At 37.3% G+C, this 22,586-nt stretch overlaps 2 protein-coding genes across 5 annotated transcripts; one reads left to right on the forward strand and one right to left on the reverse strand.

Annotated features, from left to right (window-relative positions):
- The first annotated feature begins 211 nt into the window (after positions 1–211).
- cdhr1a (cadherin-related family member 1a) lies at positions 212–12,726 on the forward strand. Of its 3 annotated transcripts, none has more exons than XM_011484433.4 (17): positions 212–385; positions 1,099–1,194; positions 1,575–1,720; positions 1,802–1,852; positions 2,121–2,210; positions 3,216–3,302; positions 3,790–3,906; positions 4,184–4,327; positions 4,640–4,718; positions 4,805–4,905; positions 5,109–5,312; positions 5,967–6,119; positions 6,214–6,378; positions 7,080–7,147; positions 9,292–9,520; positions 9,623–9,880; positions 10,698–12,726. In XM_011484433.4, exons 1-17 carry the CDS (start codon positions 325–327, stop codon positions 10,896–10,898), a joined length of 2,250 nt encoding a protein of 749 aa, XP_011482735.1. In that variant the 5' UTR covers positions 212–324; the 3' UTR covers positions 10,899–12,726. The 3 variants fall into 3 exon arrangements, with proteins under 3 accessions (XP_011482735.1, XP_011482734.1, XP_078787752.1); XM_011484432.4 differs by having other exon boundaries at positions 11,372–12,726; XM_078931626.1 differs by lacking the exon at positions 212–385 and adding an exon at positions 989–1,015 and having other exon boundaries at positions 11,372–12,726.
- A 2,653-nt stretch (positions 12,727–15,379) lies between these two features.
- On the reverse strand, positions 15,380–21,789 carry lrit2 (leucine-rich repeat, immunoglobulin-like and transmembrane domains 2). 2 transcript variants are annotated; one of them, XM_011484434.4, is made up of 4 exons: positions 21,589–21,789; positions 20,636–21,426; positions 17,139–17,884; positions 15,380–16,251 (listed from the first exon to the last, which is right to left on the reverse strand). In XM_011484434.4, exons 1-4 carry the CDS (start codon positions 21,690–21,692, stop codon positions 16,228–16,230), a joined length of 1,665 nt encoding a protein of 554 aa, XP_011482736.1. In that variant the 5' UTR covers positions 21,693–21,789; the 3' UTR covers positions 15,380–16,227. The 2 variants fall into 2 exon arrangements, with proteins under 2 accessions (XP_011482736.1, XP_004077165.1); XM_004077117.5 differs by lacking the exon at positions 15,380–16,251 and having other exon boundaries at positions 16,949–17,884.
- Positions 21,790–22,586: the final 797 nt, after the last annotated feature.

Raw genomic sequence — 22,586 nt, forward strand, 5'->3', positions numbered from 1 at the left:
TAAAAAACAGTGATATGACACTTAATTTAACAAAATTCTATCACTTTAGATAAAATGCTATTTTAAAAAATCCAAGTGTGTTCACCAAAGTTACATTAGCATCTTTTAAGGCATGATAAACATTTTCTATTGATTTATGATCTCCGGGCCCCAGGACGGCAGGGGCCTTGGAGTATCTCTTAAGATGAGTCATTGGATTAGCTTGTAAGCATCTGCTTTCAGCTCTCAGCAGCCGTTTTCAAACACCTTTGGAGCCGTGCCTCATGCACAGTTCTCTCAACAGAGCGGACTTTATGGTGCTTTTTTATTCCTTTGCTCTTTAGGATGAGGAATGTGAAGATTTTACATTTGCAAATCCTTTTTGTTTTTGTGCATGCCTGCTTTGGTAAGTTCAATCTACTGGTAGTTTGGTTTGATTTCATGTGACTCTAAAGTCATTGTTTATGTTGCTCAGACGCGGTTTTAAGTGTCTGGTTTGAGAGTTCATTTTTTTGCCTAGTTGGTCTTCCAGGTTAATTTTGCTATGAGTGCGATACAGGTCTTACTGCATGTGCTTTGCTAAATGTGATCAACTTTACTAACCTAATAAATGGGATCTCAATCAAATACATGTTTAGAGCTAAGATAATATTTTTAGTGATGTTGCGTAAAAGGAAAATAGAAAGGATTTCAGTTCTAGACTTAAAGGTGCTGTCTTAGAAGGCTGACGTAACTCTCCTGTAATCCGAAACAAACAAACCAGATCAGTCTGGCACGGGCTACTTTGAGCAAAGAAAATAGACAATTAGGTGGTTTGTTTTTAATTACAGACCTCTTCTAAACTTTATTGTGGGATGCCTGATCAGAATAAACCACTAAATAAAGGGCGGATGAAAACCAAAAGTGAAATACTTTTTTTTGTTTGAAAATCATTTGTAGCATACCTTTAAATAATAAAATATCTCTTAATGTGTTATCCTATGTTATAGAGAAACCAACAAAACTTGGAGTCTCTGAACACGGGTTACTTCTTTCTGTTAGTGTGTTTTCATTTTAGAAAATTATGATTGAGATTTTTCCCCACATAAAAACTTGATGGATTCTTGTTTTTGCCAACAGCACAGGCAGACTTTGCTCCCTATTTCTATGACAACGGACCTTACAGCAACAATGGAAATCTGGCCCTGTTCAGCCTCTCTGAAGACACCCAAGTTGGTGAGGACGACCTCTGTCATGGAAAACATTCACTGCAAACCATTAATGCATTTGTTTAATACGTCTATCTGTAAAATGTTCTGTACTCAAGCATCTTTAATAGATCAACATGGGAATAGTATAAGTAGCCTTTGAAAGATGAATAGATATGTAGCGATGGAAACAGCGGCAGCAACAATGCCATGTGCAGTTGCCACCAGGTCTGTTTGTTGGCTTTACAAGTGAAGCACCTGTTCTCTACCTCCAGTCAAAAAGCTCACAGTTGGTGAAATTTTGCTTTAGTTCTTACAAGCCACTGGACAAACCAGATAAATAAACACAGATTTTGGACAAAATATGTATCTGAATAACAGCCAACCATATTATTTCTCACTCTTCAGGTACACAAATCTATTGTCTCAACGGTACAGACCCAGAGGGTCAAGAGGTGAGGTATGGTGTCTCCTTTGACCCGGGGTCAAAAGAGTACTTCAGGGTGGACCCAAAATCTGGAGTAATAACATTAGTGGAAAAGCTGGACAGAGAGGTAAACCTATCCTAGTGGATTTATTGCACTAAAGTGATTTGGAATTTTTTTATTTATTTCAATATTTTTTTATTTACTCAGAAACAAGATTCTATTGATGTCAGTATCAGCATCACAGATGGAAGAAGCAAGGTACTGTTTTTGATCTGACAAAAGTTAAGCTTTAAATGAAAGCCTTAACATTTGCCATCAAACCCTTAGAGCCAGTACACCTGTTGAATTAGGAGATTCAGAACCAAGGATTATTTTTTTTAAATACTCTAAAGTATGAAAAATTAGCATTATTCTTTACTAGTAGATTTAATGTTGAGGTTGGTTGGTGTCTATTCTTATGAACGTATGTTTGATTGAAAGAAAAGCAAGCATTCATTTATTAGGTTTCTCTTTTAACTCTATATAGGTCACAGAAAGAGTTACAATTTTTGTGATGGATGCAAATGATGAAAGACCTGAATTCCAAAACTTGCCTGCAATGATCAACGTTGTGGAAGTAAGTGAAACTAAACTAAATTTGAATTGTAAACCGCAAGAAAGACAACCCAAAGATGTTTGAATTACTTAATTAAAATTAAATATTCCGGTCAATCTTTGCTCCAGTGCTGATCTATGGTCATGAGATCTGGGTCATGATCCAAAGAACGAGGTTCTGAATACGAACGGCTGAATTTCCTCCTAAGGAGCTCCAGGTGACCGAGGGCTTGGTCACCCAGAGAGCTCTCGGGGTAAAGCCGTTGATCCTTGAGGAGCTAGTTGAGGAGGCTCAGGATGCCTCCTGGACGCCTCCGTTGAGAGGTGTTCTGGGCCCAGAAAACCCATTACATTCCAGAGAGACTACATCTCTCTTGAGCTGGAGAAAGTGGCCGTTTAGTGGAAAGTCTGGTCATCTGTGCTTTGACTGCTGCCTTCGTAACCTGGTCCTGGATGAGCATAAGAAAATTGATGGATGGATAAAAAAGAATAATTGCATCTAACAATTATTTTTATTGGTGCAAAAAGTACAAGCTTCAGGTTTTGATCTGAAAATAGAATTTTGGCTAATATCAAGTTTTTCCTTACTAATTTTTTAGAAATACAGTTTATAAGTCTCCAAACAGCCTTGTCTCATGTGTTCCTGCTTCTGATTTAAATTAATCTTGAAACTTTCTTGCCTCTCTTTGGAATGATGCTCTGCAAACTGAAACTTCACAATTAGATTGAACTGGAGGTTAAAGGTATCAGGAAAAATGGAGTTACTGCACTATGAAATACCAATTACAAAATACATGACACGTTTTGGAAGGTATACCCAGTGTTGAAGTAAAAAAAAACATTACCAGAGGAAAATTGCATACTGATTCATGCTTATCTCGAATTTCACACAACTTGAGATTGCTACATCTCTGACATTTTGACCTTTTTCATGCATATGATGCATGAAAAAGGCTTTAACATGGCTTTAACATGATCTTAGAAAGATGTGAATATTTAATCTTGTCAAATGTTCTCTCCTTTTCAGACAACCGAGTCTGGAAGTAGTATCTATAAAGTTGAAGCAGTAGACAGAGATGCGGGCTCAGGAGGCTCAGTCACATTCTTTCTGCAGGTGAGTTTTCATCGAGATATACATGAGTTAAACATCATGAAAATTATGGTGTATTCATAGGGAAAATGATTAAATCACCACAACATTTTTGTTAGATTTCAAAGGCTTAGAGGGCTGCTCTGGCAATGATTGGCAGTAAAAGCTAGTTTGCACTTTGGACTATTAGGGCTGAAGAACAGCTGGTGGCAGCTTTACTGACTGTGATGAGTAAAGCTGCTCACATATGGGCACAGCTGAGTTCACCTGCCTGCTTTTGTCCTTGAGAACATCATGTTTAGTATATTATTTAAACTTCAAATCAACAAACTAGCTGTCTTTTAAGAGTCTCACTTTAATCTGCTTAGTTTTGATGCAAATTTCCAATTACTTTTTGATAATTTGTCATACAAATATGTACCACATAGGTTTTTGGTTTGTCAGGAGGGTTAGGAGTAAAGTTTTTTGGCCATAAAAATATTTGATTTTTTAAATCTTTCTTTTGTTGCAGATGCAGCAGGTATCTTTGTTCACCATTGACAGGCACAGTGGAGTCCTTCGTATCAAATCTGGAGAGATGTTGGATTACGAGAAGACAAAAACTCACTTTGTCACTGTCATCGCAAAGGTACAGGGGGTATTAAAACTCATCATCTTTCTCTATGTGTTCTCATTTCCAAAAAATAATGGTTATGTGTTGGTCAAATTGGAGGTTTCATGGGCTAAAAGAACACATTTTAGAGCTAATATTGGAGAGTTTGGATTTCACACCCAGGTGTAGAAAATGTTGTGATGTGCAATCTGAGAGAACAATTCTAACATTTTGACAAACATATTAAAGTAAGGGACGATTAGAGCTGGTTTTTTTTAATGTTGTTTGGGGGGCTCTTGTGTCTTTGCTCCAGGATGGTGGCGGGGACTACAATGGCAAAGAGCAGTTTATGTCCTCCTCGGCAACTCTAACTGTCAATGTGATCGATGCCCAAGACACTCCGCCATCCTTCATTGGGACTCCCTACTTTGGTTATGTGTATGAAATCTCTGAGGAGGTAAACACGAGACATTTCTGCCTTACATTTTCTTTCCGTATTTCCTTATTTATTACAATAAGGTACAACTTTTACATATTCATGTTATCATTAAAATTACATTACAAAGTGTCTTTTAGGGCTATGTGCATATTTTTATACTTTTTTTGTGTGTATTTTGAACAATATCTTTTTCATTGTGAAATGCAACCACTCTGCAAAATGTATGTGTTTGTTTTTTTGTTTTTTTTTGTTTTTATGTTTACCAAAATCAAATCATGAGTTCATTCAGGACATCTTATAGTAAAAACAATCCTTTCCACTTTTTTGCAGGGATCGGAAATATTCACCGTTGTTGCAGAAGATGGTGATGTGGGGAAGCCAAATCCCATCCAATACTCATTTGATGGAGGTTCGCAGTCACAAAATCATAAAATGACCCAGAAATTCCTGCGAATGCGTCTCAAAGTGTGTTATCTGCTTGGTTTTTTTAATAAGGTGACGATGGAGTTTTTGGCATCAACAAAACAAGCGGCTGTATTTTCCTACTGACTAATCCCATTAATCTGAGGAGGGAAATTTTCAACATTAAAGTCAGGGTAAATCAGATTTTTTCCCGTTAAATGTTACTTTTAATAACATATTACCTTTCATTTACTTGTTAAATGACAATTTTTTTCTCACATTTTTGAGTTTTTAGCAACTATGTAGACATATCAATAAGCAAAATATTTTTAAAATTTATTTTAATAATGAAATAAATAAAAGTTTAAAAGTGGCTGTGAACTAAACCTTCATGCAGGCATCAGAAGTGAGTCCCGAAGGCAAACTCCTGGACTACGGATACACCACAGTGGTGATACGCGTGGTGGATCTAAATAACAATCCACCAACGTTTTATGGAGAAAATGGCCCTCAGAACATGTTTGAGCTGACCATATACGAGCATCCACCGGAGGGAGAAATCCTGCGAGGCCTGAAAATCACAGTCAACGACTCTGATCAGGTGGGGAGCCAGTGTCTTTGTTTTTACATTCTTAAATAATCGTTGAAGCAGCAGCTGGAATGCAGCATCTTTTATTGTGCAACACATATTTTTTGATGGTGACAAGCTTTTGTTGTTTAATTTTAAATGACAAAAAAAATGTTTCATGGGAGTGAAATCTATCCACAATGCTATCTGCCTTTCTGTCTATGAAATAAGCTAAAGCCTGCCATTAGCTCAGGCAATCCTTTCAAAACTGCACAACAGTGAAAGCATGCCAACAAAAACTGAAAGGTGCACATCATGCCATTTGTTCTCTTATGCAAGCGCTTTTTGTGTTTTAGAGCAGCATCCAAAAGGATGATGGCTTCTGAAAAAGATTTTTTATCACATAATTCTGTCCCATCATCTCCTTCTCTGGACTAACATTATGTTTCACTCAGAACATTTTCACTTAAGCAAATATCTAAACGATCTATCTAACATCATTGTAGCAATTAAGGACACAAGGCTTTTATATTGTCCATAGAGATTATACTTGAGGTTTATCTACTTATTTTGACTTTACTTTGTGACAAATAGGAATTACTATAAATCGGGTGGTACATAATGTCCTGTAAGTTGTGTGTTGTTGGTTTTTTCTAGCAGTATGCTAATGTGTGTGTGCTTTTGCAGGGTGCAAATGCCAAATTTAATCTGAGACTGATTGGACCAGGAAGAATGCTACGAGTTGTCCCTCAGACTGTACTCAATGAGGCACAAGTGACAATATTGGTGGACGACTCTGCAGCCATGGACTACGAGAAACACCAGTTTTTAACATACAAGGTTATGAGTTTACATCAAAGTACAGTAAATGAATATTGTATTCCAGAAATATACTGTATGTGCATCAGGTGCCTCATTCTTTCTCTTCTAACAGTTACTGGCAGTCGAGATTGATACTCCGGAGAGATTTAGCGCAACAGCAGACATCATCATTCATCTCCTGGACACTAATGACAATGCGCCTAAATTCTCCCTGGAGTATTACATTGCCAGAATTCCAGAAAACTCACCCGGTGGCTCCAATGTGGTGTCAGTCACGGTGAGCCAGCCTTCATCCTGTCTAAAAATACATGCCGTCGTACGTCACTCAAAGCTAAAGAGGAATGCTGATTTTAACAAAATACCCAACAGGGCCATTAATTCCCTAAATGTAAACTCTTTGGGCGGTGGGGGTTGGGATAATATGTGAAATCATGTAGATAAAAGCTAGGCGAGGTAAGCTGCCAGATGGCTATCACTTTCATTTTGTTGTATAACAGAAAATTCCCCATTTATTTTTCGTCTCTTAATGCTTAACAGCACATGTGGTTTCGGCACAAAAATACAGCCCGAAACAAAGTGAATGTTTTTTTAAGGGATGGAGAATTGATTAATGTTTGTTGCATCTCTTTCTTGGCACTTGTCAGCTCGTTTCAGCTCCGCACAGGCAGGGAGTCTCACTAATAAGTTCTGCCCTTGGGTGAACACCACAGAGGGTTTTTGCCTTGATCCCAGGCAATTTCAATCAGATAAAAGAACAGCCTGCAAGTGACCTTGGACTCATCGAGAAAGAGAACAAGCTGGAATGGCAGACAGATTAGCTGAGGCCAGGGATAATATTCCTATGTAATAACAAATTCCTTTGAGAGGGGATACATGCATTTCATACATGCAGTAATTCAGACCAGAGAGGTCAATTTTGTGTCAAATTATTTTATCTGAAAGTTTTATTTTTCTTACCTCTGATGTGTTTTTCTGCAGGCAGTGGACCCAGATTCAGGGTCATGGGGGGAAGTCAAGTACTCCATCTATGGATCAGGGGCTGACCTGTGAGTAAGAGATTAGAGCTAAGCTAATGATGTTCCTCATATGTAATGATTAATATGTAGACAGTGATCCTCAGGTCCCTACATTTAATTAGGAGGATAGGATTAGTTAAAAAAATCTGAGGTATAGGGCATACATAAAGCAACTATTCCACATTTTAACAGTTTGCTGCTTCCTGTGAGTCTAATGGACTTAATGTATACAAAGATCATGCATTTGTGTGTGTGTGGGGGGGGGGCACACTATATGAATCTGCTTTGTCCATAAAAATCACAGCAGTATAAAATGGTTCACTCTCAGGTCACTTTTCAAAGAAACAAGAACACACCCTGGAGTCAAAAATATTGAAAGAAAAAAAAACCACACAGCCGGATCTAAGCAAAACTTAATTGTCTTGGCACAAAGAGTCATTTGATTTACAAGCCTTTGTTTACATAAAGAGTTTACTAAGATAAACATATGTGCATGAGAGATGCACATTGTTCTTTGGCTGCCTTAGAGCACTATGGCCTAAGGCGATTTCCCAAGTTATTTCTTTCATATACTCATATTTTCCAATAAAAATTGTGTTAGTCTTTTAGTATCCAGACTCCAAGAAAAAGCCTCAGGGACCTCTGTTCTCACCACAGACAGTTTTCCAATGAAATGTTATCGTATATTGTTCAGAAACAATGCAAATAGAGATGTGTACAGTCCACATCTCTGTCACACGGTCTAAATATCCATTTTCCATTATTCCAATTCAGTGGAGGTGGGAAATGTATTTCTGGGATATTTGGTACATATTTTGAGCTCTGTAGTAATCAGTTTAGGCAGATATTTGATGTCACATGGCAAAAGAAGGATTTCCAACATAAGCACTAGAGAGATTTGGAACACTTAGGCTTAGTGCATACTTGTTTAATCAAAACCATTTTGAGGCTGTGTCTCCTCAGCCTCAAGATGAGAACATGAGAACTGTAGTTTGCTGTTTGTTGTTTCAAGCCTTACCCTTTCTCACAGAATGGCATAGAGTACTTAATTTACTGCACTCAGGACGCCACAGGGATGATCTTTGCCAGTTTGCTCTCAGTCTGTTTTTAATCCATTAATGGGATTGGAGGAGAAAATAGACTGCTCTTTGGTTCTTTGTGCCTAGCATGTTACAGAGTCACTTTACGGTAACCAAACAAGACACCTAAGTGAAGTCAACTGGCTTCACCCTGACTTGTTGTGCTCGTTGTATACTTAAAACATGTTCTGTTGGTCAGTGGGGTGCTATTCAAAAAATATTTGTTATTAGTATTTTGGAGTTAGTTTAGAATGTTTGAAGTGATCACATGTATGACATGTATGAATGTAACACAGGTCATTTGAACTGAAACATCACCCAAGTATAGCAGCAAAATTGAGTGGCAAACTAATTGATTTGTGACTCCTCCAAATATAATATAATTTGTAGCTCTAAATAGGGCATTGGAGTTGGTTCTGTTTATCTTCATTCAGTTCTGTAATGGACTGCTGACTTCTTCAGATCATATTCTGCTTTTTGACAATCCAACCTTCAACCTTCTGCAACCCTGATGAAAGTTATAGCATTCAAAACATGAAAGCATTGAGTGTATTGATCACTGACAGAAAAGAAAATGAGTTTCATTGACATGTGTTGATATATATATATATTTTACTTTGGTGTCAAATAGATATTTGTAGTGGTTAACTTAAATACGTTTTTGCAGTACTTCCTGCCAATAGTAAATGATAATACTGTACATGCTGATGTAATTCTCTTGCAAAAATATCTGTAGATGATTCAGTTTTGGCTGATTTTTTTGTGTCGAAAATCACATTGTTCTTAGTAATGGACATATTTTGACTGCAGATAATTGGATTGTTGTTTTCGCATCCAAGAATAAATTGCTGATGTGTTAATGAAGCAAGTGCAACTTGTTGCGCCATGAGCCATATTTAGAAAGAAACAAAGGTTGGTAAGAAATTAGAGTTTAAAGTTATCAACACCACTATCCTGGAACAATACTGCTGTAACTGATAAACATTTCCACTTACATAACAGGCAATGTATTCCAACTGTTCATGTAACTTAGCTATTTTGCCCATAAAGAAATAGCTAATGCTGAGTTTTGTGATGTTGGGCTAACATTTGCAGGTTCCTTATCCAGCCTGCATCAGGGATCATCTACACCCAACCATGGGCAAGCCTGGATGCAGAAGTGAGATCAAAGTATAACTTCTATGTGAAAGCAGAGGACGCAGAGGGGAAGTACAGCCTGGCTGAGGTCTTTGTCACTGTGTTAGATCTGAATGACCATCCTCCTGCTTTCAATCAGAACTTCCTAGAGAAGACAATGGTGATCGGAGCACCAGTGAAAATAGAGGTAGAAACATTGAATTTTTAAACTTAGACAATTAATTCAAATTTCTGTTTTTATAATATGGCCTCTTTCTTTTGTGTGTGTGTCTAAAATGTCTCTTTTCAGGCCATAGACGATGACGCAGAAGTACCAAACAATGTTATTGAGTATGCCATCATGAACGCTGAGCCGGACAACAACATCTTTGACATTAACTCTGACACGGGAGAGATCAAGCTCAAGTCCTATATCAAGTCAATGGCCATCATTCAGAACATTACCAAAAAAAGAGACCACACCTGGTCCCTGGTGGTACAGGCTCGAGATCGAGGCCAGCCTTCCTTCAGCACCACTGCAGTCGTCAAGATTGGCATCACTGAAGCCGTAAGTCCTCATCGAGTGGATTTGTAGGTGTAGAACTGTTAACATGGCTTATGTGTTCTAAAAAAAAAAAAAGGAAAATAAAACTATTTTTAGATGAATCAACAGGAGAATGAGAAATACCAAACTATGCTTCTTGTGAAAAACAAAAAAACCAAAGAGGCCAACAATCTAACCCTTACAATACAATGAACTTAGTATGTTCATTGTTTTCGGTATTTGCTACCATACAAGGGAAAAAGAAAGGTGCAACTGCTTTCATTATCACATGCTTGGCCCTACCAATCACATGTTAACTCATTATTTTGATTAACTCTATAAAGAAAAAATATTTTCACACAAAAACATTTAAGAAAAAGACCAATTGATTATTTGTTTTTACTACTGGCACACAAAAGTAATATTGGGTAAGGTTTTGGTAAAGAATTGCCTTTTTGGGTCAATTTCATATTTTATCAATCAGTAGGGTATGATGTCATTGGATAATGTGAAAGATAATGGAAAACAGTAAATCACTTTAGTATAGATTGTATTTGCGCTTTTTAAAATATATTTAAACGCCAAAGCCTGCATTTTTGAGGTGATAAGGTCTCAAATACATAGAAACTGTAAGTTTGATGTTGGCTATGAAGATCTCCAGTGTATGATTATAAGCGTTGGTGAATTTCTTTTACAAAAGCTTCATTACTTACTCCAAAGTCTATATGCAGCACTACTATCTCACTTTAGCTCATGTTCTCATTTTTCTCTTTTCTTTATCTGAAACAATAACATAAAACATGCAATCCTAAACTTACAGATGAAATTGTCATGTTTTCAGATCAAATCCAGATTTTTCTCGTACTTCCTGGGCCTGCGGAAACGTCCCGGGGCAGTGTTTGGGATTTTTTTGACCCTTGTGACCTTCGCCATTACACTGACTATCTTCATTTCGACTGTTATATACTGGAAATCTGTTAAAAAGACCCGTGTCCAGCCTCAGGGCAAGATCAGAAAGATAATGAGGAGGCCCCTTTCTTGAAGGAGAACTGCCTTGCCTGAAAAGGCACAGCAACTGTTGTTTTTTTTAGCGGTGTGCTGAGAATTTGCAATTGTTCATTTTCAGAGGATCATGTAGTGGAAACAAGGCTGTGTCTGTAAAAGAGTACAAGAGCACGCTGTCCTCTCAGAAGTTACTCATTATGCTCTAAAAGATCCCAACATGGCAGGAAAACGAAACATGTTTTCCAGGACTTTCTGTAAAATTACATTTTTAAATTTCGATGTTAATATTCTTGATGCTAAAAGGTCTTGGCTATGGGTTTCTTCGTAAACGTCTCTGATCTTGTCTTTTTTAAAATATAAAACAATTCTACTCTTGAAAAGAGTAGTACAGTAAATGATGTAAACATTTGTTTTGATGTTTAACCTTTATATGAAACTTACCTTTACAAACATGAACTTTTGTGTGACTTCATCCCCATGGGTGTGAATTCTCCCTGTGCTCTTTTACAGACCCAACTCAAAGGGGGGCCTTTGGGATCATTTATTATGCAAAATAGAAACAATCCATTGCAAGTCTTAGGGACGATTGTTGGTTTCATTAGTCTGATGGTCATGGTCACTGTCATCATCTCCACTGCAACATTTATGCGCAACAAAAAGTCCAACCGAATCCTGCCGAACCGCCGCATACGGAGGAGGCATCAGCCTCAGAGACAGCACTTGTGGAGTTTCAAGAACCTCTTCAGGACACCAGATTCCACCAGAGAGAGATTCACAGCTGCAGATGAGGAACAGGCGCCTCAGACAATCGGAGAGAACGTCAACTACAACAATAATCTCAGTAATGTTGTGAGACACTGGTCCCCTCTTCCTCCACCACCCTCTGCACCTTCTCTGCCCCCTCCACCGCCTGCTTACTTCCCAGGAGAGCGACAATGGGTCATACCAACCGTCTCTGCAACAGTGGTGCCCAAACCCAGAAAGAAAATGGTGAATGACCGACAGGACACAGTGAACAGAGCGCTTGTTTCAGAGCTGAAAATGAGACTCGAGCAGAAAAGGATGATGTCACCCTGAGATTGATTGTAAGAAAAAATAATTTCATTTCATTGTGAATCTGCTTAGTGGCTGCCAGTACAGATTAAAATATTCATAAATTCTACTAAAATAAAAAATGCAACTTTAAAATACAAAGATGATGCCTGAGGGGCACATCTGTGCGGATTTTAGTAGATCAGAAATGACTCCTAAGCAGCTGCTTTCTACAACTTTGTGGTGAAATTATTAAATAAGGTGAAGTCAAAGAATGAAAACGAACTCAGTTGTAAACTTGTGCTTTGTGTGTTTGTGTGTGTGTGTTTTGTGTGTGTGAATGCATGCGTCCCTGAGAACCATCATAAATAACTGATGAAATTTCACAAATCTCTCCAAACAACCTCCTTTTTTCTATATATTTCAGTACAAAGCTAATTTCTTTATTCTTGTTTTGTTGTTTGTGTCCTTGTGAAACAGCTGGATTCTGCCATTTCAATACGCTTGAGGCATCAGTTGCTTCACTCTCTAACTCTCAAACTGACTAAAGTGGAAAAGTCTGACTGACTTAAGTTGAAAGAGACCCAAACCTTTAAAAGCAGCTCCTGCTTTATGATTCTAAATATTTTTATAATACTGAATGTGATTTGTTCATTCTAACATCTCAGTATATTTTTTTCAGTAGGTGGGTTTTTGTTGAAAGTGTTGGAACATCTTTAAATTTTAATGCAAAAAAAAAACACATTTGTTATTTTTCCCCTTAAAAACGGTCTGTAAACCAGAAGTCCGTCTGGCACTGACTTCATTTTTTAAATAAAAAACAAAAAATCTCATTGTTTTGTGTTTTTTCAGAAAACTTACAACAAGATTTGTGTGGGTGGTGTCTGAGCACAACCACCAATCAGAAGACTCTTCCCAAGAAGGTAGTGAAACAGTGAGACACACCTTTGGTGTGATTAATTAACCCTTGTGCTATCCTAGGCACTTTAACGTTGGGAGTTGGGTCATCTAGACCCACTAGACAGTGCTCTGAACCTTTTTTCTTCAATGATTTGTGATCTTCACTGGTGTCCATAGATTACATTAAATCCTCTCAACCTTTATCCACCTTCGTCATGGTTGGAATAACACATCAATGCAATGGTGGGGTCATAGGATAGCACAAGGGTTAAAGGTTCTGAGGCTTTTCTTTCATTGGCTGCAGAGTACTACACTGCCCCCTGTTTAAAAGCAACTCAGAAACAGATAACTAAGCAGGAATATCAGAAGTGGTATAGACATTTGAAATCATAATTAACATTATGATTTTATGCAGTTGGGGGGAAAAAGAAACAACATCAATTCATCAAATTTGACTTTTAATAAAAAAATATTGACCCTTTGCAAAATCCTTTTTCCATGGCAGACCCCACTTCAACGATGTTTGGGGACCTCGCTTCCCTTCCACTGACTGGTCTCAGCAGTATCGTCCACCATGGTGGATGTTTATCATCTCGTTCCCGCCTACTATAACGCAGAATTATGACCTTTGTAGCGTATCAATGACGTACGGGTCGGATACATGTGGCCTGGCCGTTCAGGCGGAGGTGACATTTCAAAAGATCGGACACGTATTGGATTCAGGACCACATACCCAAGTGGCCTGGGTCGCATTTGAAAAGATCAGATCTGTGTCGTTCAGACTGTCATGAAAAGATCAAATACCGGTCGCAATATTTTAAAACATATTAATTATTTCAAAATAACTTTTATTACATACACCTTAAATAAATAAACATAAAACATAAACAGATATTATAGTGAGAGGAAATTCACTACCACAAAAGATTAAGCTTCTGTTTTTGCAAAACAAAGCTTTTTTAGGCAGTTTGTACCTATTTGGTTGTATAATGTTTATTAATTATGAAATCATACTAAGCTACTCTCTGTGTATTTGTATTAATATTCATCAAACATGCATAGTATCTGAAAGTTACACAAAACATGACATTTACAAATTATTCCCACTAATCCGTATACAGGAACTTGGTCATTTATGTACAAGATTGAGAAAGTGGCTGTAAACCAGAAGTCCGTCTGGCACTGAACTCTTTCTGCAACCTCGGCTTTCAGTTCACGTCTAACATTATAAAAGGCTGACGATTTTTAAAAAAATAAAAGCAATGCTTTTCTCAGATTAGTTCACTTCCAAAAGAATTACTCTGATGATTTTTATATCATGATTTTTTAGTGTTGCAGGCTGTTAAAGCTCTGAAGTGAAATGAGGCAAACATGAGGAGCAGCCTAAACGATCATGCATTATGCCATGTAAGAAGCAGCCCGGATTACTGGGCTATTTGATAGAGGATTACAGAGTTGAAAGTTGCAAAGAGCATTGATGCTTTAAAATGAAAAAAGGGAGAGAAAAAAAGAAAGAAAAAATGCAGGGTTCAAAAACCCAGACATATGCTTGAGTTACAGAGGTTCTTAAAGGTAGATGAAATATGTAGGACAGAACATTTAAAATATGTTTTCCTGTTTACATAATTTTCACAGTAGACTATAAAAATATATAAAGTGTTGTAATGAAAGTAAATAAATAAATAAAATCCTAGGACATTTGTGTTGTTATAACTGAAGCATTGAATTGGTCAAATTGTCTTGTGCCATACACAGTGGATAAGGATTACAACAAAAAGCTGCATCAATCCCTCCACTCGCATAAACACTAATGATGGAGCAAGAAAGCTGATGCTTCAGCGGTCTAGAAAATAGGGGCCACCTGTCTCAGACAGATTTTTATTTATATATTCTTACTATTTTTTAAAAGATCCTGATCGTAAACAAATATGTGCAAACCAAACTGATCTCTTTGCATCATAAGAGAGAACAAATGGATATGAAGATGAGGCTTGTGTGATCTGATCCAAATGTGACGTCAGACAAGGGATGTTGAAGAGGATGTCTGTGTTTGGGTATTATGTCAAATAAACAATGCAACCGGTCACTGCTCGTCTGATGTACCATCTGCCTCAGCTGATCAGTGCAGATCAGAAGTGATGCGTACTTTGCTGTGTTGAGTGAGGGAGAAAACAGAAAGACACAAAAAGGGTTTAGACGACAAAAAAGCAAGTGTTGGCTAAAATCTGGCCTGGATCTAGACGCAAACATGATTAGCAAAAATTCAAGGAGAGGTGTGAGTGAGGTGTGGACTAAAATGTAGAATATAAAAAGATTTGTTTTGGTAATATTTTACTCTTTACTTGCAGTGATGAGCAAGAATTATCTCATTTCTGTTTACTCCAGTCTTTATAGATTGAAATAAAAAAATTGGCTTTGCTTTTTTGTCCTTGGAGAAGTAAAAAATAAAAGATCTTTCCTCACCAACACTAATGTCACTTTCTGGTCAGAGTAAACAGCAGGAACTAGCAGGAATATCTGCAATACAGTATCTCCTCAGGTCCAACATATGAAGCTTTCACAACACTTTATCAGTAACCACAGAAGTTTATCCCAGTGATTTTATTAAACAAGGTTTACAGAAACTCACATATCATTCATATTAAATGTAACCATCTGCACAGAAATATTATTTTAACTTCTAAAGGTTTATTTTAAGGACTAAACAGAAACCTAGAACATTGTTTTAAGAACAGAAAAAGTCCTGCAAATCAGAACTCAATTGAAAAATGTGTTTGATAAAGATTGACATACTTTGTTAATAAATGCATTAAATTCCAACAACACTTTGAGTGCAGTCTTTGTTTTGCATTTTTGGTTACAAAATACGATCAACTTGAGTTCTTGTTTTAATTAAAGTGGTTTGGTTTAAAGAAAAGCTTCATTTCAACATTTCCATTGACTGGTTTGGGACAGTTTACAAAATAATTCAATAAATTTAACAGCACCACTGTGTACAAACAAGTCACAAAGAAAACAAATTTTTGCTGAATTATTTTAAATAGATGACTAGCTTTTACACATTTTTAAATTGTGTACTTAGGCATAATACATATAATTGTACATAAAGAAAGAGCTACTTAACATTGTAGAATAAAAATATTGAAATGTGTAGAAATATTTTAGTACTAGATACATGATCTTTTTGACCCTTTTTGTTACATTAACTTTGCTTGTAAAAAGAAGCCTTTTGATGTTTTTATGAACAGTGAAACTGGGAACAATGAATTTAAATAAAGCTACTTGAGTCATATATTAGCTTCATATCTAAAAACTGTTTTGCTAAGAGACGAGATCTTTGGACAAATGATGTCAGACCAGGGATCTAATGAGGATGTTTTTCGAACAGAAGCAAAACATGACAGTATTTTGACTTTTACTCTGTTGACATATGGTCATCTTTCACATCTTCTTTGGGCCTAGAACAGAGGGAGAGAAAAGATTAAAACCAGGGCTGGTAATGTTGCTTCTCCATTACATATGGAAGTTAAAGTGATGCTCTAAATGTTTTATTGTTTGATTTAATGTGTAAAAATATGGTCCATTTTTGCCGAAAGAAGACATGAGTGTGAAAAATAAACAGTAAGGATTAGAAGTGTTGTTTTTTTAATTCATTTCCATTCTGTTTTTACTGAGTAGCAACAGAAATACAATTCAGCTATTGATGCTTCAAAACTCCTCAGCTTCATGGCAATGACTGAAACCTAAAGAATAAAATCACTTAGTTTATATATGTATAAACTAAACAGTGCTAGCCTTCTATTAACAAAGGTTTCAGCTAATGGAAGATTTTTTTGGCAGATTCGTTTCCAAAGTTACATTCTATATCACAACAAAGCATTTTATTATTTTTTTAAATCTTCTAAATCCATTTTTTCAAATAAGCATATTTTGTAGAATCAAACAATTTTAATAACTCACCTCATTATGTGGCTATTAAGAGCTATCAATTGTCAATTTGTTTTTAACAATTTTTGTGGGCTTATAAACTTAAACTATATATTAATGATAGCAACAAAAAGATGTGCAGAGTTGAGTTATCCCATGGAAATCTAAAAAATGCTAAATCTAATATTCAATTTTTTCCTTTTATTAAGGGAATTTCCATTAGAAATACTTTTTCAAAGGTTATAGTTATTTTTAAAAATGTAAATTTGCCAACATTACTCTTCAGTACCCTAAAGAATTTTTTAGAAATGGTTATTTCTGTGTTTTAATCCCAAAAAGCTGTCTAATATAGTCCTGCTGTGACTCTACTGTGTTCAGATTTTCCTTTATGATGCCAGTCTTCCGACCTCCTCCTCACCTTCCTCTCTTCGCTGGAATCTTTATTGACCAGACCCTCATCACTGGCAGCCTGCAGACTATCGAAAGTGCCCTGCCTGTCGTGCTCCGCTCCAGATGAGCTGCTTTCTCTTTGACGGTTCTTCCAGGTTTTCATGATAACCTCCAGACAGGCAAACTTGGTGTCAGTGGTGCAGGCATACATGCCGATGGGCACAGCCAGAACCATGGCTAAAACTACAACCACAATGTGGATAAGCTTCTCCCTCTGCTCCATCTCTGTGATGTCACTCCCTGTCACAAATACAATGCACTGGCCCGGGCGTGGCACCTGGTTCTTGAGGGTGACACAGATTTCATATTTGGTGGCAGGCATCAGGTCAGAGACAGAGTAGGAGTGGATCCCAGGTCCAATGTAGGTGGTTTCTTTCTTAGCAGTGCCTGATCGGCCAAAGTGGATGGTGAACCAAGTTTCAGACGGGTGCTCGAGAGCAGCAAACCACTCAATGGAGATCCCACGAACTGTCTGCTTGTTGATTCGGATGTCAATGAAGACGTTTTCATCACCAGCACTTGGTGCACCTGGGAAGCCTGGAAGATGAGGGGACTGTGAGCTGACCGCAGACTGGACATCCAGAAGAACATTGGCTGAGGAGTTTCCTATGAAGTTAACTGCAGTGCAGGTGTAGACACCATGATCTGCCATGCGGACAGAAGGGATCACCAGGATGGATTTGATGGTATCCTCAGCTACTCTTTCCTGAGATTCTGGGAGAAAAACAAGGTATGCAATGTCATAGCAAAGCATGTCTACTGAAATGTAAAGTTAGTCATCACCACATACATTAAATTTTCCATCAAACAAATAAATTTTGCATTTGTTGTTCATCTTAAAACAATTGTGCAAAAGATTAGAACAGAAGCAATGGAGTAATCATGATTAGATAACTTGTCCATAAACTGAATTTTAAATTCTATACATTTCTTTAATCATATTTTTAAGAATTAGCAGAAAAAAACAAACTAAATTTAGAGATTTCTGTTTTGCTTTTTTCTATTGCTGTAACTATAATTCTTGATATAGTTTTACATTACTATAACAGATTTGAAAAAGATTGCATTGCTTTTGGAATATGTTTTTGCTTTACAGTAGAAAAACAGAGAAGAAACCAAAAGGAAACCAAAAACATGAAAAGACAGGCATTGCTGCTCTTACAAATTTAGCATATTGCTAAAAGATTTAGCAATAATAATCAGAATTGAACCATCTTTCTAACTGCAGCTAGAACCTGTTAGATAGATCATGCCCTTGTACTATCCTAGGCACTTTAACGTTGGGAGTTGGTTCATCTAGATCCACTAGACATTGCACTGAACCTTTTTTCCTCAATGATTTGTGAACCTCACTGGTGTCCATGGATTACATGAAATCTTTCCACCTTTATCCACCTTTGTTATGGTAGGGAGAACACGTCAATGTAAGGGTGGGGTCATCTAAGATAGCACAAGGGTTACCATCATATTATTTCTGGTCTTATTTCAACAGCAGCTCACATGTGGAACTTTAAAACTTTGCACACAAAAAAAGGAAAATTATATAAATAATTTGATGGCTAATGCATTGAACATCCATGTTCTAGCCTGGAAAATGTAAGGTACTACTAGTAATGTACTTATATAAGATAACCCCATCTCCTCAGGACATGCCTGGTTTAAGAGTGCATGTAGAATATCAAAGGGGGGCAAGTCTGGGTGTCCTGACAGGTTTGTGGATACATTTATTTTCACCTTATATAAATCATTTATTTCTTATGTTTACTGTTGAATACTCTTCCTCTGTATTTACAGGGCTTAGGACAGGCACAAGCAGGACACTGGTTTGTGCTCTGAGACTGCATTTAACTTTGTTTGTCTGCCCATCGATCCGTCCATTAAAATGGTCAGAAAAATGTTTTTAAAAAAGCAGCCTTACATTAAAAATAAAACTCATTTGTTGGGTGAACATAATAAAAGTATTTCCATCTAAATAAAATGTGTTTATATGGAAAAAAAATATTTGTGTCAGGAGATCTGAATGCAATTATTTTGGTGCTACATCATTTTTTTGTGTTACTGTAACATGATGGTCAAGGTTCCGTTTAACTGCCATATCTGACAGCAGGCACAATGTGCTTGTGACCATCACTGCACTACAATACTTATTGATATTCAGTAATTTAAACATGAGTCCAGTTTAACTCCATCTGGTGTCTATAAAAAGCTGAAATAACACTAAAATGGTAAATACTTGTATAATGCTTTTCTACCTCCAAGGACAAAGTGCTTTTACAGTCCCTGTCCCATTCACCCAGTCACACACACATTCACACACTGGTGGCCACTCTGCTGCCAAACACATGCCTGCCTATCACCAGAGGCAAGGTGGGGTTTAGTGATTTGCCCAAGGACACTTTGACTCATGGGCATGCAAGGCGGGAATTGAACCTGCAACCTTACGATCATGGGTCAACCGCCCTACTGCTGCACCACGGCCACCCACACTAAGTTAACTTTAGTGTGAATACTAATTCACACAATGTTGAGAGCACGGCTAGGCCACAGGTCATTTGAAACGATTTGAGACCACTTTGAGATAATCACCAGTTCCAAGGTATTTACATATTTTCTTCATTTGCATCCCTTATTTTCAAAAGTACATTATTTTACAACTGAAATGTGTGAGTGTGTGTGTGTGTGTGGGGGGGGGGGGGGGGGGGGGGTCCTGGACCTGATTTTTGGCCACCATCTTGTCCACAACCAGGTCCCCCTCAGAAAATAGATCCACCTGTTACTGCTTTGGGGTAGTTCTTCAAGCTGGGTTTTGTGCCTTACTGCCACCTTCTGTTCTGGAATATACTATATTCGCTGTCTCAACCTAATACACTTAAGTAGAGCAAAAGCTCTATAAGCTGATGGCTACATTTTTAAATGAACATAATTGAATAATGTCGAAACACAAAACATTAATGGTGGTAGGGGCAATTTTTACACCTGGTTTGATTTTTTTGAGTGTATATTTTTTTTAACTTGTATTGTTTTTTGTTTTTTCTTTTTAGTTATTTATTTTACAGGCCATCACATTTGAGGGGACAGTCCCTGCATTGCCCCCCTTTTCCTGCCATGCTTACATCCGAAGACTCTCACACGCCTGTTTGACTTCTGATCTAACCAATGTTCATATTAAAAATACAAAAAACAAAAAAAAAGCCATTAAAGTAAAGGTTTGAAATCACAATATGCAGTAAAAACTCCCCTCTAAGGGTTTAGTGAAAACAAATCTGGCATTAATTACATTCTGCGTAGTAATCTATAATCTCCAACAATTTAAATTAACGCTGAGATCATGCGTTGAGAATGTTTTGATAATTTAATCATATGAGCTAATAATATATGGATTCTTTTTAAATATGCATTACACATTTGTGATTAAAACTTGCATGCAATTTATCATCATTCATTACTTGAAGTGGATGTTCCTACCAGGAAATCCTCTGATTATCTTGAGGCCATATGTCCACCACACGGCAGGGTCAGGCCTGGCCTTGGCCACACACTGCAGGGTGACGTTCGAGCCCAGCGGCCGGCTCACGTTCGCTGTCGTGGTGGTCACGGCGGGCTTCACGCACGCCTGTAATTCGATTTCATGGAAGAACTTCCCGGCTTTAAAGTCCGGCCCTGAGCAAGTCAAGTAGGAGTTCATCAGAATTATTGGGGGGCTTAAAGATAAGATAAACTCCACGAAGCCTTTCAGTCGGCAGTCGCAGAGCCAGGCGTTGTCGTGCAGTGCTAGAACCACGTTCGGTCCGGACGCCATCGCCTCGCGCTCTTCCATGTTCTGTAGTTTTTGGTAGAGAGGCCAGTTTTGAAAGACCTCCTTTGAAATAACCGTGAGACGATTGAAAGACAAGTCTAAATACGTCAGACCAGGTAAAAACTTTAAGGCATGTTCCGGCAGGACGTCCAGCTGATTGTGCTTGAGGTCCAGGATCTTGAGAACCGGCGTGTCCTCGAACGCTGTCCATGGTACTGAACGCAGCTTGTTCCCTTGCAAGCGGAGCTCGGACAGATTCCCCAAACCCTCCAAACCTTTTGAGTTGATCACTGTGATGTCGTTGAAGTTTAGCCACAAATTCTCCAAAAGTTTCGTTATTGAGAAAGCACCTCTGGGAATTTCAGTGAAGTGAGATTTTTCGATTCGTATCTTAGTCAGATCACCTGGAAGGTTCTCTGGTATGGCGCCAAACGCACCATCCTCCATACAGACGAGTGACCTGTGGTTTTAGAGAAAACTTCATATAATTTCACGAAAATATCTTCAAAAACACCCTCTAATTTTGTTTCAAAGAGGAAAAAAAACTTGTATGTCACCGTGTTGTAATGAAGTAAAAACAAGTTAAAAATAGCAACCTCTTAAGTCTGACCAAAGACCTTACCTTCCATGACGGTCATCGACGCAGCTGCAAGCAGGTAAACACCGAGCGAGGCTCCCTTTAGTGTTAAACAAAATTATAACCAGCAGGAAAGAAATTATTTCCATAGTCTGAGTGAACAACTAAATTTCAGGGTTAACATTTGTGCTCAAGTCATGTGCGTTGCAGCAGACGACAGAAGCCTATTAAGCTTAATCCCTGACACAGTTTGCATGGAACAAGTGGCTTTTAATTCTTGGAGGAAGGATCACTATCACAAAGGTACACAATGCTTGTCTGCCAAGTTCTTTCTTTGCGGAACAAAATAATAATAAGGTGTTTGAGTGACCCAATCATATACAGATCTACATTTGGAATAGAACAATGACATATCTAAGACCAAAGCATAGATAAAATAACATAAATGTATATATATATATATATATATATATATATATATATATATATATATATATATATATATATATATATATATATATATATATATATATATATATATATATATATATATATATATATATATATACATATATATATATATATATATATATATATATATATATATATATATATATATATATATATATATATATATATATATATACATATATATAAATGTAATGCCACTACACTCAGCTCCTGGTCACTGCTTTAACCCCCTGCCTGTTTTTTTCTTTTAATCAGTTGATGTGGGATTATCCCCAGACCATTTTTACCCTTTATTGTTCCAAGTTACATTTTACCTAAAGTACCCTTAATGTATAACACAAAACACTAGGTCTGCTATTTGAGAGCTTTCAGCTGTTTATTTGGGTCTACACCACAAAGAGACACTCTTTGATATGTAATTGTCTTCCTCTGCATGCATGGGGTGGGGAGGGGCGGTGTTAAGGATCAGAAAATACAAACAATTCAGATTACTGATTTGTTATAATTTAATATAACTTGCCACTTATGCCCATATAGTCCAGCTAAACATGTAAAGTAATAGTAATCTTTAG

This window comes from Oryzias latipes, chromosome 15 (assembly GCF_053564925.1).
Source record: "Oryzias latipes strain Hd-rR chromosome 15, Olatipes_Hd-rR_3.1".
NCBI lineage: Eukaryota > Metazoa > Chordata > Actinopteri > Beloniformes > Adrianichthyidae > Oryzias > Oryzias latipes.